Below are 20,719 nucleotides of genomic sequence, written 5' to 3'. Positions count from 1 at the left end.
AAGAGCAAGAGAAGGGTTTTTTTTTTTTTGAGAAGAAAAAGCAAGAGAAGTTGATATCCAACTTTGGATACAGCAATATATAAATACCATACTGATACTATGTCGTTATGTAGCTTTAGCTTATAAAACTTATAAGCAATGTTAAGTACACAACATATTTCTTAATCTTTTTAAAATTCCTAGGGATGAAAAGTAATGATTGGTGTTCGCAAACTTATTCATTGACAAAGCTTATAAGTTATCTCCTTACCTTGACGGAATGACCTATATTCTTTATGATTGCATTGGAGCCTTATAATTCACCTCAGATCTCTTGGATTTATGTTAACTTGCACAGCCTTATTCAATATATCAATTGGAGATTGCGATCGCCCATTCTTATACATTGCCCATTCCGGCTTAAGTTCTCCCCAGTGTTCGGGTCCTTTTGGACTCCCTTCAATATAGTTAAACTCAGGCTCTTCACCTGCCACGTAAATTTCAATATCACATCTTCATCATAGGTAATAATAATATTGCAATTCTTATTATTTATATATATATATATATATATATATATATATATATATATATAAACACTATTAGCATCATCTTTGGCATTACCAGTGTGAGCAGTAATGGATATTGGCTGCCAATGGAGAAGAAACGGTAGAAACCAACAATTGAAGATTGGTAAACTATAATTCTTCATGATATACAGAAGAAATGATGAGAGAAACAAATGGCAGGTTAAAAAAAGCATAGTTCTTTGTTGGTGAAGCTAATATCAACGAGCTCTCTGATCATATCTATATCTATCTATCTATTTATAGATATATACAATGCAGAAACTCAACTATAAGGGTACATTTGAAACAAAGTTTGAAACATGTGGCCAAACCCAACCCACCACTCTCTTTCCCCCTCCTCCACTTCCTCTCGTCATCCATGAAATCATCATTGCCACACTCCCATTGTTGAACCAACCATCGACCTTTATTCTTATTCTTCTGCTTACACTCAATTTGTTTCAATGAAAAATTTTGTGTGAAGATAATTTTTTGTGTTTTCTAGTATTTGTTAGTATTATAAAAAATGAGTAAAAGTAAAACTACTTTTGGTCAAAATAAAAAACATGGCTTATTTTGTAAAGGTTGTTTTCCACTCATTTTTGCTATAAAACAAATCTATCTCATAATAAGCTAAATAAAAGAAGTTAGGAGATAAATTTTCAACTTATTTAAGGTTTTTACTAAACATAAGAAAATAAAATAATTTTATAAAAAATATACTCATTCTTTAGAAAATTCTAAAGTTGAAACAAGCAGAGCGCATTATTTGTCCGCTGCCAATTGAGTTAAAGACTTTTCAAATTTTCACCCACTATCAGGTGAGGTCAAGTTTTTTTTTTTTTTTTTTTCAAGGTGGCGCTTTCTTGGCCTATTACTTGTTCACTTTTTAACTTTGTAAAATATCTAGACAAGCACTGATTAATATATATGTATACTATTATTTGTAAAATATCTAAACAAGCACTGGTTAATATATATATATATATATATATATATATATATATATATGTAAACTATAATAATAATAATAATAATAATAATAATAATAATATTATTATTATTATTATTATTATTATTAAAATGCTCACCCTTGTTTTGGATTGACCAAACGTGTTTTAATTTTGGAAACACATTGAGCTGTTTTTTATTTTCATTCTCAAAACCAAGTTTTTGAAAACAAAATACAAAAATAGTTACCAAACGAACTCTTAGTTTTTCAAAATTTTATTTTGAGTGTGAGAAATCCAAAATGCATTGCACAGAAACGCATTCCACACATTTTTTTTAAGTCAAACCCAAAAAATTACAATATATATTTTACTTTCTATAATTTATGAAATGTATTTTTAATAAATATGCCAAACACTACCTTAATGAATCATGAATCATGAATCATGAGACCTTTTTTTGCCTAGCGTGGTATATTCAGAAGAATCAGAACCCTTCAAAGTAACTGACTCGTCAATTTTGTTAGGCCTGTGTGGTGCTTTCCCAACACGAGTCTAATGTGTATGTTGGGCTGCTTTTGAATAGTAGAAGAAGGTTTGGGGTGCTAGTTGATCAAATTTGCTAGTAACATTACGAGATGCATGGGTAATAAGTGACAAGGGGAACTTTCATTGCTCCCATTAGATTACTATGAAGTATGAAGGTGATATTTTGTTTGCTTTTAGGCCTCATTTTGAGCCATCAATCACTGTCTTAAACAAGCCCTACGGCTCTCTTCTTGGATCGTTAGGACCTCGTTTGGTACGTGTATTTAAACAACAGTTTTCAGTTTTTTTGGAAATACATGTGGATGAAAAAGTGTGAAAATGCGTGTAATATTGTTTAAAAACTAAAAACATAGGTTTAAGTTGATATACCAAACCGGCATTAATGTTTATCCATTCGCTTTTTGACATGTGCTCAACCATGTCACCTTTATGAAAAATACTATTAAAGTTGCATTGGTTTTGGTGCATGCATGGCCATCAAAAAACGACAGTGAGGAAGTTATAACTCAGGCCAATATCTCGTCAGCTAATTCAATGAACTTTGGGTCCGGCTTGTGTCCAGTGGCCATTGCCACTGGACTTGTTAGGATATGGACACGTGTCCAGTCTTGGACACGTGTACGCATCGCAACGAGTCCAGTGGCACTAGCCACTGGACACAAGCTCCACCCATTCAACAAAATATCACCACCCCAATACCCCCCATAGCCCATAGTTAACACTCCAAGCCGAGTCAAAGCTTAAAGTGTTTAACATCCATTTTTACCTCCCAAATTACCTTTATTTAGCATTCAAGTAAAATTATTTAAAATATTATATATATTTTTTACAATTTCATTTAAATATTATTTCTTATTTTTTTATTCTCTCTTACTACTCAAGCCTCCCCTCTCCAACTTTCATTTATTTAACGTATTTTTTAATTGGGAAAAAATTATAAATTTGATGCTTTTAATATAAGGGGGTTTTAGTGTTTTGGATATAGTTTTGATGTAAATGCTCTTTAAGTGACTTTTCGTTGACTCAATTGATATCATTTTATAAATAATTTAGATTTGAATTTCACCTATATAAGAAATTTATTGATGTTTTGCACAAGAATAGCACTTACATAAGTGGGTGTATAATAGAAACAATTTTGCCTAAAATGATGCACATCAATCTATGTATAATTGTGTAAAGTTGTAAATTTGTTACTGTAACTGTGTAAATTTACATTGATATTATTTGTAAGGACACAATTTGAGCCTCTAACCCACAATCAGAAGGGAAAGGGTCTGAAAGGGCTTTTTACAATAAATTTGTAGAGAGTGGGCTTAAAATCTAGGTTTTAAAGATGGTTAAATAACAAAGAAAGATGGACTTTCGGCCCAAAGGCACAAACAAGGAGTTGTTTATATGAATATGAATGAAAACTCCTCCTTTGACACTAATTTATAATACTGCTGCTCAAGATCTCCCACCGATACGGGCTAGCGTACTAAAGCGCCGGCAATTATATGCCAAGCCAAGGGCCAGCAGACCGTATGGGTTGAAGAAGTTTAATAAAGCGCGAGCAGAGATAGGAGAAATATCCTTCGTCAAGTCGCGTTCGCGCAGTCGTTTTGCAAACTCTGCCGCACCAGTGTCGGATATCAAAGATTTTTGATATGATATACCAACATTGATCCTGCTCAGAGTTTCCGCATAGACGGTTGCGACCTCACGGTCAGCAATGACCACATCATCGCCCAAAATACCATATCGTGTGAAATGGACCCCGGGATACACCTTTTCAGCGCACCACCACACCAAGAAATGATGGGATAGTGCAAAGAGAGGCCAAGAGGCATAGTACCCTAAGGGTTGTCCTGCAATAAAGCTGACAAGTGAAAAAACTTTCTTTTGACAATGGCACAACATAGATTACAATTGTGAATAGTTATGTCTACAATTTCCTCTTCCTTCTTTTCTTTTTCCAATCCCCTTGTTACTGAAGGTCCCTTCTTTCTTTTATACTCCCTCTTTCTCTTCTTTTCATCTTCCACCTCATGGTTGTAACGCTGGTTTAGATACTTGTCCCATCCATTTTCCCTAAAGTCTCTGGAGACAGGGATCAAGTTTCAAACCTGATGCTCAGGTCCCATTTTTCATTAATGCGGCCAGCATATCAGTTGTAGAGTCTTTAATGCGGGGACGGTGGTAGCAGCTTTATCTTTGATATTCCACCGCCTTTTCTTTTATCCTCCACGTGTACCGTGTCTTCCCTAAACCATAGGAATTTCTATAACATAGCCTAGGGATATCAAACAACCCTTCTATTACCTCGGCTTTACTAGCCGAGGACACAATCTTCCTCGAACATATTTATTCAAACACTATCACTTTTTTTACCTGGTATTTTCTTTATGAATTAACATTCACACACCCTTAGATTACTTGATGTCTTCGATTGGGCTTTTAGCCCAAAAGACATTCTTGGGCCACCCTTCATAAATTACCGGGCCCAAAGGCGCTACATTATTTATTTTGCATTTAATTTTTTATTCTTTTTTTTACGTATTTCAAAGATGAAGGAATAAAATGAATGATGATTGTTGTGTATAAAGAAAGATAAACAATTTTAATAATCAAGAAAAATTAATGTTTTAATAAAATATAGTATAAAATAAATAATTTTATTTGGGGTATTTTAAAAGTGAATATATAAAATAGAAAAAGTTTATTTTTATACTAAAATAGAAATAAATTTTTGCAGAGGGTTTTGTCATTTTAGGTTATAGCTAATATATTATTGAGTACTGAAATTAGAATAATGTTAGAGATATAAACTATTTTACATATTTTATTACAAACTGTTGATGTGGCGAGTGATTATTAGTAAATGAAAAAGTGATATTATTAGTAGACCTAAATGAAAATCAATAAAAAGTTAGTCATATCAACATTTTGTAAAAATGTTGTAAAATAGTTTATGACTTTAGCGTTACTTCCGAAATTATTAACTACTTGAGCCCTCTCTATAAAAACCCTACCCACAAAGATTGACTCTTTCTTAAACATACCAAAATTGATAGGATAAAAATGTATTGACCCATTGTAAATTAATTAATTACCAAAGTTAATTAATTAGTCAAATTACATGCAATAGCATGGTAGCACAAACAAATCACCAAAAAACTAAGTGTAGCGAAAAATAAATTTTTCATAGGTGATTTTTTTATGAATGGGGAAAACCATCAAGGCAAAAACCCACTGGGTGAATTTAAGGTTACCACTCTTGAGAATTCACTATTATCAATCACAAGCGGTTACAAGTATAAGAAATCTTACCAAACCCTTTGGCCTATCCCGAAAAACCAACTTACAATTGAACCATTACCCCAATACCAAATTGGATTGTATTGTAGCGGCAATCTCTCCGTTCAATACACAAATCCCAATACTGACTAACCAATGATGCACGGATCTTAGTACGTGACTAACTCACCAACTTGAAGAAGATTGTTGGCTGCAAAGTTCTTTAGTTCATCATTAATGAAGATTATGAAGCTCCTTAGTCACAAAACCCTTGGTGTAAAAACGCAATAGCTTATTTAGAGAGAATGATGAACTATGTCACTTTTCGCATCTGTTCACCCAATTTTCATGCGCGATGCCTTTAAAATAATCTTTATATATGTCTAGGGTTGTAAGAAAAGAAACTCTACACAAATACATAGGAATATGCGTGTAATTAGAAGTGAAAAGTATGATTTCGTAATTCTTGACAGATACAGTTTGTGTCAAGCTTCTGTCAAGCTTCAATATTAAATCTCAATAGAAAGGATTTTGTTGAGACTTTTGTTGAGTTTTAATGAACAACACTTTCTTTGCTTGTTTCTTGGTCAGATTTGCATGGTTTCAGTACTTAACTTGAACACTTGTTTCTTGAAATACTAAACTCATCCTAGATCTATTAAATTACAAGTAAAGTGCATTTTGTCAAAAGATTAGCCAATTACATCAAAAGTAAGACTTAGGTACAATACTTAGGTGCTGTTCCTTAGGTTCCCTTTCTAATTCTACTGTGTGGATTTTTTCTTATGAGATGGAAGTGAATTTTTTAATTAAATAGCCACATGGCTAAATCTTAAAAGGGGAACTTAAGGAACAACACCTATTGTACTGTATTTAAGTTTTGTCTTTAAATCAAATATGTCCCTAACAAAAATTACTAATTTCAATTCAAGCTCGGAACTCCAACCAAAACAGAAAAGAAGAGTGAAAAAAGAAGAAGGTTCAAGTTTAGAAAACTTGAGCCCGCGAAACACGGTTCATTATTTATTGCTGATACGTAAACTGAGTAACGAAATTCCTCCCACCGTCCCACGTTACCCTATATTCTTCTTCCTACCCAGAAAAACATGGGTGTCGTTTACATGTGATCTTTGCTTCTTCGAATCATAATTTTTTCCATTGCCAACATCAATTTCCTCTCTCCATTTCTTTCACTAATTAGTCAAAATTAATTAATTAATTCATCAATCACCCACTTTCCTTTTCGTTGCGCAATAAATAAACAGTAGAATTAATAATTCAGGTGGGTTGGTAGTAAAGCAAAGGGCTGGCGTGTCGCTTCGATATCCAAATTATACAAGGCAAATAATTCTTAAGAAAAAGGGGTAAATGTGGTATTCAACAGAATTCTGAGTCATTCTCAAAAAAAAAAAAAAAAAACTAAATTCTAAGCATGTAATTTGTAATTACCAATTACCATATGATATATCTCTCTATAAGTGTGCAAGCTCTTCTTCTTCTTGCTCTCTGTTTGTGTGCGAGATCCACATTGTGGCTTCAATGCTCGTTCTTTAGGCTCCATTTCTCTAAATATGAAAATTCTCTCCTTTCCAATCTACCCATTTCATTAGGGTCCCTTTTTGCTTTTCAAAACTTTGTTAGTGATGAGTCTAAATCAATAATTTGTAAAAATATTGTAAATAGTGCGTTTAGTGTTTGGATAAGCTGTTGAGCTTTTAATTTTAAATGAGTGTTTGTAAAAAAGTTATAAGAAGTTGTTGCGAAATTGAGTTTTGGATTTTAAAAACGACCTTTTAGTCTCCAAACCGCCTAACCAAACGAACCCAAAATAGTTTGTGGAAGAGATTACAATCTGCCGGGGTTTTTTATTTTTTATTTTTAGATTTTGATTGTGGGAGAGGAGAAGAGATTACAGAATGTGTCTCCTTAAATACCCAGATCAGTGACACCGCCTAAAAGCCAAAAAGAGTGAACTTTGAGTTGTTTGGATTTTGGAGCACCACTTTTTCTCTCTTCCATGTTGACAATGAGTAATAATTCTATGTGTATCAAATAAATGACTTAATACTCGGATATCAACCGTCATGGAGGCGAAAATAAGTCACTAGTGGCAGGCTGACAGCCCAATTAGGACTGATTATAACAGATAGCTTACCATGTATAAATCTCTCTAGATAACTATGTATTATTTGAAAAACTTTCCTTCTTTAAGACTGTTTATATATAGTTATATATACATGTAAACTCCTTTGTTGAGTCATAGGGAAGGTTTTTTTGGATAATTTAATAGCTACAATGGGTAAAGAGAGATTTGAATCTGGAAGTTTTCGTTAAAAACATAGAGAAGTGCTATTCAGGCTACAAAGCTCTTGGGTAAGTTGTAAGGAAGGTTTTAGATTTTTAATAAAATCAATTCCTTTTTACAATTTTACGGCTTCAGCCTAGAAAGAAAATCAAATAGTATGATTAATCTTTCTTTCTAAGATAAGTGTGAGGAGCTTAAGGTGCAATCTTAAGCTCAAACATGGTGGTGTAATCCGTGAGGTGCAATTGGCTTTTTGGCCCTTCTTTTTGCACCGCCAAACATGCAGTGCGGTCGGTCTGGTTGATTGGTTTGCTGATCAACTAGAAACATGGCTGTATTTCTACCATTTACAAATCTATACAGCAGAAAGCAGCAATCAATCACTCACAAAATCCAAAACAAACATGTACCGTATATGAGAGGGATACACAAAATTCATAATACTAAATTACTAGTAGCCATTGGAACTAAAACGGTGAACTGAAAATACTAACCTCATTCTCATTTATAACTTTGTCTGAACTTGAGGAAAACAAGGGGGATATCCAATCAATTTAACCTGCACACATGAAAACCCCAATTTTATTTCAAAGAAATTTCTATATTAATATGAGAGAGAGAGAGAGAGAGAGAGAGAGAGAGGAAATTACTTGAATACAAGATTGAGGTGAACAAGGCCCAAAAAACAGCACTGAAGATCTAAGAGTCTAACCACCGACAAACTAAGATCGGAGAGACAGAAAAGCCAAAGAAATGGATCATACAATGGGGGATATATTAGAGAGAGGTTGAACCTTCTTGAAAAAGAAGTGGAGATTGAAGAGAGGGAGAGAGGGGGAATATTACATGATTGAGGAGAATGGGACCCAACCAACATCACTAAGATATAAGAGTCTAATCACTGACAAACTAAATTTGGAGAAAGAACGACAGAGAAAGGGATCATACGATAGGATATATGAGAGATAAGGTTGAATCTTCTCGAAAAAGAAGTGAAGATTGAATCATTACTATGATTAAATCTTTAAACCAAAACAATGTCGTTTTTTAGACATGAAATGACGTAATTTCATCATCTAAAACGTCATTGTTTTGTATGAGTATAATAAATATATATATATATATCCATCGATGGATGCACTGTGGACTATTGGTATCAATGCATCCATTGGTGTCAGTTTCTTAAATTTTTCACCGATTACTGTAACCAATTTTGTAGTTGCCCCATTTGGTTGTTAGTCTAGTCGGTTTGTCCACCCTAAGCCAATTCATTACTGTATATTTTTTTTCTCTCAATTTATTATATGGTAGCCATTTGAGTGAATACTCTATTTAACTCAGTTTAACAATAAAGTGTTAATTCATTTTTTTTTTAATTTAAAAGGAATTAGTTAATAATAAAAAATCCACCATAAGTCAACTTATTACTGTTTTTTTTTTTAATTTATTAATTGATATTTGTTAGGGATAGAAAATTGCCTTTGGGAAGGATGCAATTAATAACAATAAGTTCTACCAACAAAAAATAATTAATTTGACAATTCTCATAATAAAAATGTTGATATACAATGTATAGAAAATTCTTAGGTAGTTCCAGAGTATAGTGAAATAGTACTCTTCCTCTCACATTTATGGTGAACTCTACCATGAATTTAATGAGCAGACCCCACCATGAACGTGAGAGGAGGGAGCAGTATTTTCCGTACTCCGGGAGTACCTAAAAATTACTCTATAGTGTATAATGCTTTTCCCTTTACAGATTTAGAAAATATGATTGGTAAGCAGTCTTACCTTTAATAAAAATATAATTAGTTTGGGGAAACAAATAATAAGAAAAAGTTTGGGATGAAGATTTTATATTAAAGGTCCAGCCGAAGTTTTATTTATTTATTAATGAAAGTCTATATATCCTAAGTTAATAGGATATTGTTAGCAAGGTGAGACGTATGCCTTGTAATGGACTGCAATTCAAGATGCTGGTATGTGTCATTTTTTTAGGGATAATTACACTTTATCCACCTGTGGTTTGCCTCTAATTTGATGTGCCTATCCGTGGTTTAAATTTTAACACTTTGCCCACCTATGGTTACCACCATTAGTCTGTTGTTACCTACCCCATCACCTAAATCGTTACAAAGACAAAAACATAACAAAATTAGAAAAAACAAGATCAAAATGTGATTTTTGTAAAAATATTTGAAGGCTTTAAGAGCTTCAATGAGAACACTAACACAAGATTAAAAATGGTTTATATTTACAGCTCTCTCTCTCTCTCTCTCTCTCTCTCTCTCTCTCTCTCTCTCTCTCTCTCTCTCTCTCTCTCTCTCTCTCTCTCTCTCTCTCTCTCTCTCTCTCTATGCTTGTTGCAACACCTAAGCAACAAGCCACCCTTTCTTAGTGCAAGAGAAAGACCCACAAGAACATGCATGTCGGCACAAGAGAGAGACCCACGAGAACAGCTAAGATGTCTTGATGGTGAGGCTCTTCTCCAGGCGCAACAATGACTTGGATCAAAGGCAAGCAATTTTTGTATGTTTTTTCTTTGGCGTTTTGAGATTTATTTCAGATTTGGGAGTTTTGATTGGATTTTGATATGATTTGGTTTGGTAAATGTTGATTGTGGTCGATTCCATTGTTGGGTTGGCTAAGTTGCGGTCAAATGGTGGTGGGTATGGACGATGGTGTGACAAAGGAATACGAAGAAGAATGGGCGTTGTGATTGTCATTGATTTTTTCTTTTATGGGTTTTGGTTTGAGGTGGAAGAGAGTGAAGAGTGGGTTTGAAAATTGTGTTGGTTTTATTTGAGTTTTTTGATTGCAATGGACTCCAAAACAAGATTAGGTTTTTATTTTTTATTTATTTTTACGGCAAGACTGGGGTTTGTTAATTTTTCTGGGATTCTTTGAACTTTTTTGGGTTTTTAGTTTTTGAACTTTTCTGGGTTTTTAATTTTTGTTGGCAGAAACTTTTTTGGGTTTTTTTTTTTTTTTTTTTCATATTTTCGCTAGAGCAATTGTATATGAATAGTTCATTGCTCTGTAAAAATTGGATCTAAATTTGGATTTATATTAAGTTGTAATTTTTCTTTTCTCCTACGGCTTAATCATGCTTTCAGATTTATAATTTTTTGTTTGCTTGTGGTTGAGATGATAGGTTCAAATACAAGTTGAAGTTCTAAGAAATTGCATAATTTTTTTTACCAATAGCACATTTTGATATTGTTTTCTCTTGAATTTTTATGTTTTGGGAGGAGAGAGACATAAAAATAATGCAAAAATACATATTTATCCTTTTTTTTTAACAGAGGTGGATAACAGGAGATTAACGGTGGTAATCACAGGCGGACAAAGTGTTAAATTTAAATCACGAGTAGGCACATCAAATTAGAAGCAAACCACAGGTAGATAAAGTGTAATTATCCCATTTTTTATATGTTTTTTTCATTTCACACACATATATATTGTATTAAACTCTTAAATTGCTGCTAAACATTTTTTTTCAATTAAACAAGTAAAGATGTTTCATTAAAGCTTTTACTACAGTAGATACGCATTAGCAGAAACTTGTGCCACATACAATTGGGAGATCCATTGATCCATATTGTAAAAAGAGGGTGGAAAAAACCCTAGGAAAAAATAAAAGAAATCTTCTGTTTGCCCTAACTAGAATGAAACAGTTACCATCTGATAAAAAAAAAAAAAAAACTAGAATGAAACGGTAGTCCAAAATCTAGCAGAATATGACTGTTATCATATTATGTTCACCTTTGATTATATCATTTAAGGGAAAAAGTGATCTGGTATGAACTTGGGAAACAATAGCCTAATAAATAAAACCTATGCATAAATACAAGTTTATCTCGGCATTTTAAGTAAAAAAAAAAAATCATCTAAATCCGTCTTTGGTTTGCTTTTAATGAGCAGTTGTTTATTTTGGTTATTGTTGTTGCTTATTTTTTCCAATATGTCCATTCAAAATTTTCAGTTGCTTCTTTTACATGCATCAAATATTCAAATGCAAAGCATGGAATGAATAATGATAATCGCAAGTGTTAGAGCTTAGCATTATATCAAATATTATCTGTTCGTGACGCATGAATTACTTCCTGCATATGCTGCTGGAGCTTCCCTGACCTATGTGTTTTGCTCAATAGCTACAAGGCAATGGGTTATATTGGCACTGGATGTAGGAACTGTTGCTTGTGGAGGAAAGTGCCAATTAGGGTGATTGGAGTTTTAAATTAAAAGACCTCCATGCATGTTATATGTTTTCTTAGAAATTAAATGAAATTAACTGTGTAGTTAGAAATAGAACAAAATCACTTCGAATGTTGCTGTTTTGATGGGAAGGAGGAAGTCTTTGGTGGTTAAGTAAATATTGATTAAATTCATTATTTTTTAACAACTTAAAAGATTTTGAGATAATTGATAATTTATCATAATATCAAATAGGTGATCTTAATCTTTTGACAGTGAAAAAACAAAAATTGGCTCTAAAAATTATTCGACCGATTTTGAGCTCCAAAGGACTGAAGGTTTGAGGCAGCTAGTGGGCTGTAGATTAAAGTAATATATATGGTTCTATGGTGGAACACATTAAAAAGATACGAATATACCATCAAATTAAGGAAATGGTGAGAAGACACCAATAACCTTTGCTAGTTTCTTGCTGTGGAATATTTTAGATATTAAATCTACATATTGTGATACCCTAAATGACAATATAACTCACCAATATATAATTTATTAGATATTAGATCTAATATCTAATATTTTAGATAATAAATCTTAAAATAAACTAGGGTAAAATAAAATCATAATAATAATTAATTCTAATTAACTTTAGATAAATTAACTGCACGGTACATTCACTTGTGTTATGTTTGATTGAATCTATTTTCAATAGCTTATTTTGTTTTAAAAAATAACCCATTTAATAGAATGTTGTAGTTCAGCAAAAAAAAGTTTTAAAAAACTATATATAAACATAAGTTGACATTTTAAGTTAAGATTGATAGAAGATTAATTATTGCAAGCCAAAATGAGTGCTATGCAGTATGCAGTACAAACGAAGTGCTATGCAGTATGCAGTACAAACAAAGTTACGTACTTCAAAATAATTCAAAGACATTAAATTTAAGAATGAGATATCCAGGAGCTTTTAGTGTAAAATTAATTATCAATTTTGTACGTTTTTCGACCCCTTAAACACAACCAGTTTAACCTAGTTATTTAGCCAAGTGATTAACTTAGGTAAATTATGCAAATTTAGGTTAATACATATAAATCATATCATTGTAAAGTACGGAAAATAAAGAACACAACAATATGATAATCCAGGAAAACCAAACCAGTAAAAAACCTGGGGAGGATTTAACCTAGCTATCCTCAAGGTAAAACTGAATCCACTATGAAAGAATTAAAGTTTACACAATAGCGACTTAGACCACTAATATCCTATTGCTACCTCGAGTAGGAAACTTACTACCACGATCATGTGACAGCTATGAGTCCACGGACTACTTCTTTCTTGGATTCTCAGCAAGCACAAGCACTCTCGCTTGTATATCTTTAAGCTCTTGAATCTGCAACTGAATTGATCACCAAGCTCTTGACATCAATCTAGATCTTGATAACCCTAAGTGTATGTGAAGACAAACACTTCTAGATCTCACAAAAGATTCACACACAGCATAAAGAGTATCAAAAACTCTAGAGAGCTTCTGAGTACAAAACCATAGATCTACAAAATAGACACACTCTTCTCTCTCTTAAAAGCCTTTAAAAACGTGATTAGGGTTTCTTTTATATAGTGGGAGAAGTAGATCTGAAACCCTAATCCTTAACGGGCTTAAACTGCTGTTTGGGCCGGCTTAAAATTCTGCAGAAAATTCTTGATCCATGATTCTCGATCGATCAAGTCTATTCTTCGATTGATCGAGCCGTGCAGAAATAGAACAGTAATTTTCTGCAACTACTCGATTCCAAACTTACACTAAACCAAACTTTGAGCAAGTCTAAATCTAGAATAAATGTTTTGATCATGGTTTGCCAACATAATACATTTTGAAGTTTTAATACATTAGTCCCAAGGTCCTAGAACCTAACAAATTTATTATAGTAGAATAACTTTTTTCTTCATCATGGAAGAAGAATTACTTTATTACAGTAGAATAACTCTTTTCTTGCCATAGAGGAAGAATTGTTTTATTACAATAGAATAACCCTTTTCTTTCCGTAGAGGAAGAAGTACTTTATTTTATAGTGCGTAGAATGACCTTTACCATAGTAGAAGAATTAATTCCTTCTTTGACAATTAGTTCTTTGTCTCATATGGGAAGATTTTTCGGTCATTGAGAGTCTGCACAGGCCTTGCGTTATCCTTTCCAGAGTACTGTAATTAATAGATTAACCAATTAGATCAAGGATTTAATTTTTTTTAAAGTTAAATTATATATTTGTGCTCCTCGACCTTGATGTTTGTTTCTTCTTTTTTATCATCAACCTAAATTAGTTTAAAAATATGATTATATTTAAAAAGTTATTTGCTGTTGTCTAATGAATAGAATCATAGAACTTACTCACTGAACTATTGAAATTTGTGAAATGGAGGTCACTTTAATGATGTGAAGCCTACAACATAGCATAAATTCTGTTTGCCATGTCAAAGTTTTTGCTTTTAAAAAATATTTTTAAAAGTATAGAAACTAAAATCAAATAGTTTAAAATACAAAAACAATTTTGAAACAAATGTCAAACATTTTAAAAAATAAAGATAAAAAAAAAACAATTAACTCAATTTGAGCTAAATATATATAGCACATACATCAAAATTAGCTTCACGAAGTAACTGTACTTGTTTGCTTGAGACAGTATTTATCTGAGGCAAGTTCAAGATAAGGTAAATAGTCAAGTTAAAAAGAAAATGAAAAAAAGAAGAAGAAGAAGTAAGAATAGAAGTGATAATTGGAGTTAGTGAAGGTGTTTAGCCATACCTTTGCATTGACGATCCAAGTAACACCTTCATCACAAGGAGGTGTTGTGAGTGATCCATTATATCTGTAATACTTGAATGTGTCTGTGTTTGTCTTTCTAGGATCTATTACCCCTATGGCTCTCTCTCCCCTATTATTAACCAAAGTTTTTAGCTCCTCTGTGAACTGAAACAAAAACAAATGGAATAATTTTAAAAACACTAAGAAGTTATAATGTGTGAAGAACTCATAGGGGATTAATCTAGTGCCTAAGTCTTTACCTTTGACAAGAATGAATCGGGCTTGAGAATTTGGTAAAACTGGGTGCGTACAACAGAAACTTGATTTGATGTGTTTACGTGAACCAAATGCAGCTCCAAGTCATACCTGGTTAAGAAATCATTGTAGATGAAATTTGTTGGCAGTGAGACATTTAATTTGAGAGGGAGAGAGAGAGAGAGAGACCTCTGGCCATTGATGAGATGCTCTGCAGGTGAGTGCCAACGGCATTGTTGGAGGGAGTATTGCTTGCCATTGATTTGAATTGATCCAGCATCACCAACCCATTCAACCTGTGTCATCACTCATCACAATTAGATATTGAACCAATATTTTTTAAAAATACCATGTTATATTTGAATTTGCATTCTTTGACAACAATATTATTGAATATTTAAAATTAATGTTTTGAATTCTGTTTCATTCAAATCTTATTGGTGCATAAAATTAGTACACAGCAACCATTATTTGCATTGTCTAAAAGATACCGGGCCATATCAGTGTGTTTTGGGCATTTTAGCCTATTCTAGCCATTTCAAATGAAAACTTAGTTTAGGCTCAGAATATGATTTATGAGAGGTTGTAATTTGTTTTAAAATGTTGGCCATTTTGGTAATTTCCCCCCTACAAGTCAGATCTAACCAAGTATATTTCAATTTCCAATTGTCTTATTTCTAAAAGTTTGATTCCTATATATATATTTTATGAGTAATTCTGAAACGGATATATGAAATAATTTTGTTATAGTTCATTACTATTATTTTTATGATAAAAACCTTCCATATTGGGAAGTGAGACGACATAAATTTTGTAGTTCTTATATTTGTTTTATAAGGATTATTATTATTATTATTATTATTATTATATGCAAAAATTTCGAAGCAGCACATTGCCCCAAATTTGAATTTTTTTTTTCTAATGGTCAATTAGTTCATTGTATTCATTTTCAAGAAAATGAAAACACCAAAAAGTTGTGTTCAGGTTTTTGTATTCAAATCCCTTTTTTTTTCTAAAAAAAAATCCTTTTTTTATTGGAAACTAAAAATGAAAACTGAATACAAATACAAAATTAAACATGTTTATTAGTAATGGGTCTCACGAAAACTAAAACTGAATACAGAATACACCCCTTTTTTGCTCAAATTAAATAAGCAAGTATCTCCAAAATAGTAGATGGTCTATTACATGATTATACATCTTACAATCATTCAATTCAATTAATTTCAACAATTTACAAAAAAAAAAGGGTGTCCTAAACAAAGTTTTGAATACTGTTTTGGAGGCCACTTTCGTAAAAAAAAACCAAATATGGGGGCCCCTATAACATTGACTTGTCCCATCAAAAAACACACACTCTCTCAATTGTGTTGAATTTTTAATCGAAAAATATAAAGTGAAAAAAAAAAGAAGAAGCAAAAACTATACTAGAAAATAATGCCAAACATGAAATGGGTTGGGTAGAAAATGAGTACAAGATTTGAGAAACAAAAAATGAGTTTAGAAAATGAAAAGAGAAAATGAATCCACCCCCAATAATTACCAAATAGGGCCTTGATGATTCATCAATTTTCATCTTACTAATTAGTGGATTAATGCATTTTTATGTTTAGAGGGAGGGCAGAAAGTGGAGTTGACCCAATTCTAGAAACACCTATTATAGGTTATGCTTTAAAATTTGAGTAATTTTGTTCCAAGACTTGATTATAAACCTGGCCTGAATGAATTGAACCAGATTGAACTTTACCTCTAATTAACCATTTGTCCTATCTAATCACCAATTAGGTAAAACCAGCTATTTAAATTTTGAATAGTGCTTTTAAAGAGCAAGAGAAGTTGGTCTCTAACATTGGATACATCATACAACAATACATAAATACCATACTATGTCTTTCTCAGAATTTTCTTTCCAAATAACTTTACATATAAAAAAATTTAGTTAGTTGTTAGGCTTCAAAACAATGCGGAAAATTAGCATCTCGAGTGTCTAAAACTCGAGTTTTTAAGACTCGAGTTCCACCATTTTCTTTCAGAGCAGAGTATCATGTTCCGTGGAACTCGAGTTTTTCAGACTTGAGTTCCACCATTTTCTTTCAGATCAACCTATTCGACAGATCAGACAGTTCTCTTACACCAGAACTCAAGTGTTTGAAGCTCAAATTTGTCACCGAACTCGAGCTTCAAACACTCGAGATGCTATTTTTCAGTTTCGTTTCCGCTGCATGCTAACTTATTATATTGTTTCCTCTCACTACGCTAGTTGGAAAATTGCCTCGTATTTCTCATGTAGCTTTTGCTTATAAAACTTATAAGTAATGTTAAGTACACAACATATTTGTACTCTTTTTAAAATTCCATGGATGAAAAGTTATGACTGGTGTATGTAAACTTATTTATTGACAAAGCTTATAAGTTATCTCCTTACCTCAACAGAAGGGCCTGTATTCTTTATGATTGCATTAGATGCCTTATAATTTAACCTTAGATCTCCTGGATTTATGTTAACTTGCACATCCTTATTCAATATATCAATTGGAGATTGCGATTGCCCATTCTTACACGTTGCCCATTCCAGCTTAAGTTCTCCCCAGTGTTCAGGTCCTTTTGGACTCCCTTTGATATAGTCAAACTCAGGCTCTTCATCTGCCAAGTAAATTTCAATATCATATCATCATCATAGGTAATAATAATATTGCAATTCTTATTATATATATAAAAAAAAAAAAAAAAAAAAAAACAACATTATTAGCATCCTACATGTAAGTATCTTTGGCATTACCAGTTTGAGCAGTAATGGATATTGGCTGCCAATATAGAAGAAACAATAGAAACCAGCAATTGAAGATTGGTAAACTATAATTCTTCATGATATACAGAAAACAAATGGCATGTTAAAGAGCGCAGTTCTTTGTTGGCGAAGCTAATGTCAATGAGCTCTATGATTATATCTATATCTATCTATCTATATATACTAAGTAGAAACACAACTATAAGGGCACATTTGGTACATTAAATGAGAATTACAACTAGAATGGTAATCATTATTATTGGGAATAAAATGTGTTATAATAGAATAACTAAATCTATTCATAAGTTTTGTTATGAGTTGTAATATTAGAATAAAACTTAAAATTTATTTTAAGAAATATCTTATTCAAACAATTATATTTTCAAAAAAAATAATTTTAAAAAAAATTGATAGAGATAATTTATTTTTTCTATAATTGTTATGTGTATATGGAAAGTTTGTTTATTTGAAAATATATTTATTTTAAAAATTATTATACCTAATAAGGAATAGCTATTACAACCCTTTCGAAATGAATAATTATCCCTCATTTTAAAGAATAGCTATTCATAAAGAATGACTATTCTATGTAATAAAAACATAACCAAACTACTGAATAGCTAAACCGTAAAAATAACCATTATATTACAATGTCTATTACAGTCTAGCAAACATATCCTAATAGTTTAAAGTTTTACCACGTGACACATTCATTTTTTCTAAACAAAATACAAAAATAGTTACCAAACATAGTCTTATTTTTTAAAAATTTTATTTTGCATGTGAGAAATACAAAATGCATTTTACGGAAAATGAATTCCACACATTTTTTTTAAGTCAAACACAAAAAATTACAATATACATTTTACTTTCTATAATTTATGAAATGTATTTTTAATAAATATGCCAAACACTACCTTAATGAATCATGAATCACGAGACCTTTTTTAGGCTAGCGTGGTATATTCAGAAGTATCAGAACCCTTGAAAGTAACTGACTAGTCAATTTTGTTAGGCCTGTGTGGTGCTTTCCCAACACGAGTCTAATGTGTATGTTGGGCTACTTTTGAATAGTAGAAGAAGGTTTGGGCTGCTAGTTTATCAAATTTGATAGTAACATTACGAGATGCATGGGTAATAAGTGACAAGGGGAACTTTCATTGCTCCCATTAGATTACTATGAAGTATGAAGGTGATATTTTGTTTGCTTTTAGGCCTCATTTTGAGCCATCAATCACTGTCTTAAAAAAGCCTAACGGCTCTCTTCTTGGATTTTCAATGTTTATCCATTTGCTTTGTGACATGTGCTTAGCCATGTCACCTTTTTGAAAAATACTATTAAAGTTGCATTGGTTTCGGTGCATGCATGGCCATCAAAAGACGACAGTCCCAGCCAATATCTCGTCAGCTAATTCAATGAACTTTGGGTCCGGCTTGTGTCCAGTGGCCATTGTTACTAAACCCATTAGGATACGGACACGTGTCCAGTCTCAGACAAGTGTCTGTATTGCAATGTGTTTAATCGCACTGACTAGACACAAGCTCCACCCATTCAACAAAATATCACCACCCCAATACCCCCCATAGCCCATAGTTAACACTCCAAGCCGAGTCAAAGCTTAAAGTGTTTAACAGCCATTTTTACCTCCCAAATTACCTTTATTTAGCATTCAAGTAAAATTATGTAAAAAATTTTTTTTTTTTTCAATTTCATTTAAATATTATTTCTTTATTTTTTTTTTAATTCTCTCTTACTACTCAAGCCTTCCCTCTCTAACTTTCATTTAGATAACGTTTATTTTTTTTTAATTGGGAAAAAATTATAGATTTGATACTTTTAATATAACGGGTTTTTTAGTGATTTGGATATAATTTTGATGTAGATGCTCTTTTAAGTGACTTTTCGTTGACTCAATTGATATCATTTTATAAATAATTTAGATTTGAATTCTATCTATATAAGAAATTTATTGATGTTTTGCATGGGAAGAGCACTCACATAAGTGGGTATATAATAGAAACAACTTTGCCTAAAATGACGCACATCAATTTGTGTATAATTGTGTAAAGTTGTAAGTTTGTTACCTTAACTATATAAATTTACATTGATATTATTTATTTTGCATTTAATTTTTTATCCTTTTTTTTTGCGTATTTCAAAGATGAATGAATAAAATGAATGATATTGTTGTGTGTGAAGAAAGATAAACAATTTTAATAATCAAGAAAAATTAATATTTTAATAAAATATAGTATAAAATAAATAATTTGATTTAGGGTATTTTAAAAGTGAATATATAAAATAGAAAAAGTTTATTTTTATACTAAAATAGAAGAAAAAAAATTGCAAGAGGGTTTTGTCATTTTAGGTTGTAGCTAATATATTATTGTGTACCGAAATTAGAATAATGTTAGAGATATAAACTATTTTACAACTTTTTTTACAAATTGCTGATGTGCTGAGTGATTATTGATAAATGAAAAAGTGATATTATTGGTAGACCTAGATGAAAACCAATAAAAAGTTAGTCGTATCAACATTTTGTAACGATGTTGTAAAATAGTTTATAACTTTAGTGTTACTTCCGAAATTATTAACTACTTGAGCTCTCTCTATAAAAACTCTGCCCACAAAGCTTGACCCTTCCTCAAACATACCGAAATTGATAGGACAAAAATGTATTGACCCCTTGTAAATTAATTAATTACCCAAGTTAATTAATTAGTCAAATTACATGCAATAGTATGGTAGCACAAATAAATCGCCAAAAAACTAAATGTAGTGAAAAATAAATTTGATACAGGTGATTTGTTTACGAATGGGGAAAACCACCGAGGCAAAACCCTACCGAGTGAATTTAAGGTCACCACTCTTGAGAATCCACTATTATCAATTACAAACGATTATAAGTATAAGGAATCTTACCAAACCCTTTGGTCTATCCCAAAAAACCAACCTACAGTTGAACCCTTACTCCAATGCTCAATTAGACTTGTATTGTAGTGGCAATCTCTTCGTTCAATGCATGAATCTCAGTACGTGACTAACC

At 31.9% G+C, this 20,719-nt stretch overlaps 1 protein-coding gene and 1 long non-coding RNA gene across 3 annotated transcripts; both read right to left on the bottom strand.

The window, feature by feature from the left end:
* Positions 1-7,574: 7,574 nt before the first annotated feature.
* LOC142609787 (uncharacterized) lies at positions 7,575-8,643 on the bottom strand. Its single transcript, XR_012839680.1, has 2 exons — positions 8,282-8,643; positions 7,575-8,190 (listed from the first exon to the last, which is right to left on the bottom strand). It is a non-coding gene; the product is annotated as an uncharacterized LOC142609787 (long non-coding RNA).
* Positions 8,644-13,877: 5,234 nt separating this feature from the next.
* Positions 13,878-17,784, bottom strand: LOC142609786 (carbonic anhydrase Nec1-like). Of its 2 annotated transcripts, XM_075781507.1 has the most exons (7): positions 17,661-17,784; positions 17,307-17,524; positions 15,071-15,177; positions 14,887-14,992; positions 14,627-14,791; positions 14,458-14,511; positions 13,878-14,025 (listed from the first exon to the last, which is right to left on the bottom strand). In XM_075781507.1, the coding sequence occupies exons 1-7, from the start codon at positions 17,746-17,748 to the stop codon at positions 13,948-13,950; spliced, it is 816 nt and encodes a 271-aa protein (XP_075637622.1). In that variant the 5' UTR covers positions 17,749-17,784; the 3' UTR covers positions 13,878-13,947. The 2 variants fall into 2 exon arrangements, with proteins under 2 accessions (XP_075637622.1, XP_075637623.1); XM_075781508.1 differs by lacking the exon at positions 14,458-14,511.
* Positions 17,785-20,719: the final 2,935 nt, after the last annotated feature.

The sequence above is a fragment of the Castanea sativa genome, chromosome 9, assembly GCF_040712315.1.
Source record: "Castanea sativa cultivar Marrone di Chiusa Pesio chromosome 9, ASM4071231v1".
In the NCBI taxonomy this organism is placed as follows: domain Eukaryota; kingdom Viridiplantae; phylum Streptophyta; class Magnoliopsida; order Fagales; family Fagaceae; genus Castanea; species Castanea sativa.
Note: the sequence above shows the minus strand (reverse complement) of the source record. Positions and strands in the feature narration are given on the sequence as shown.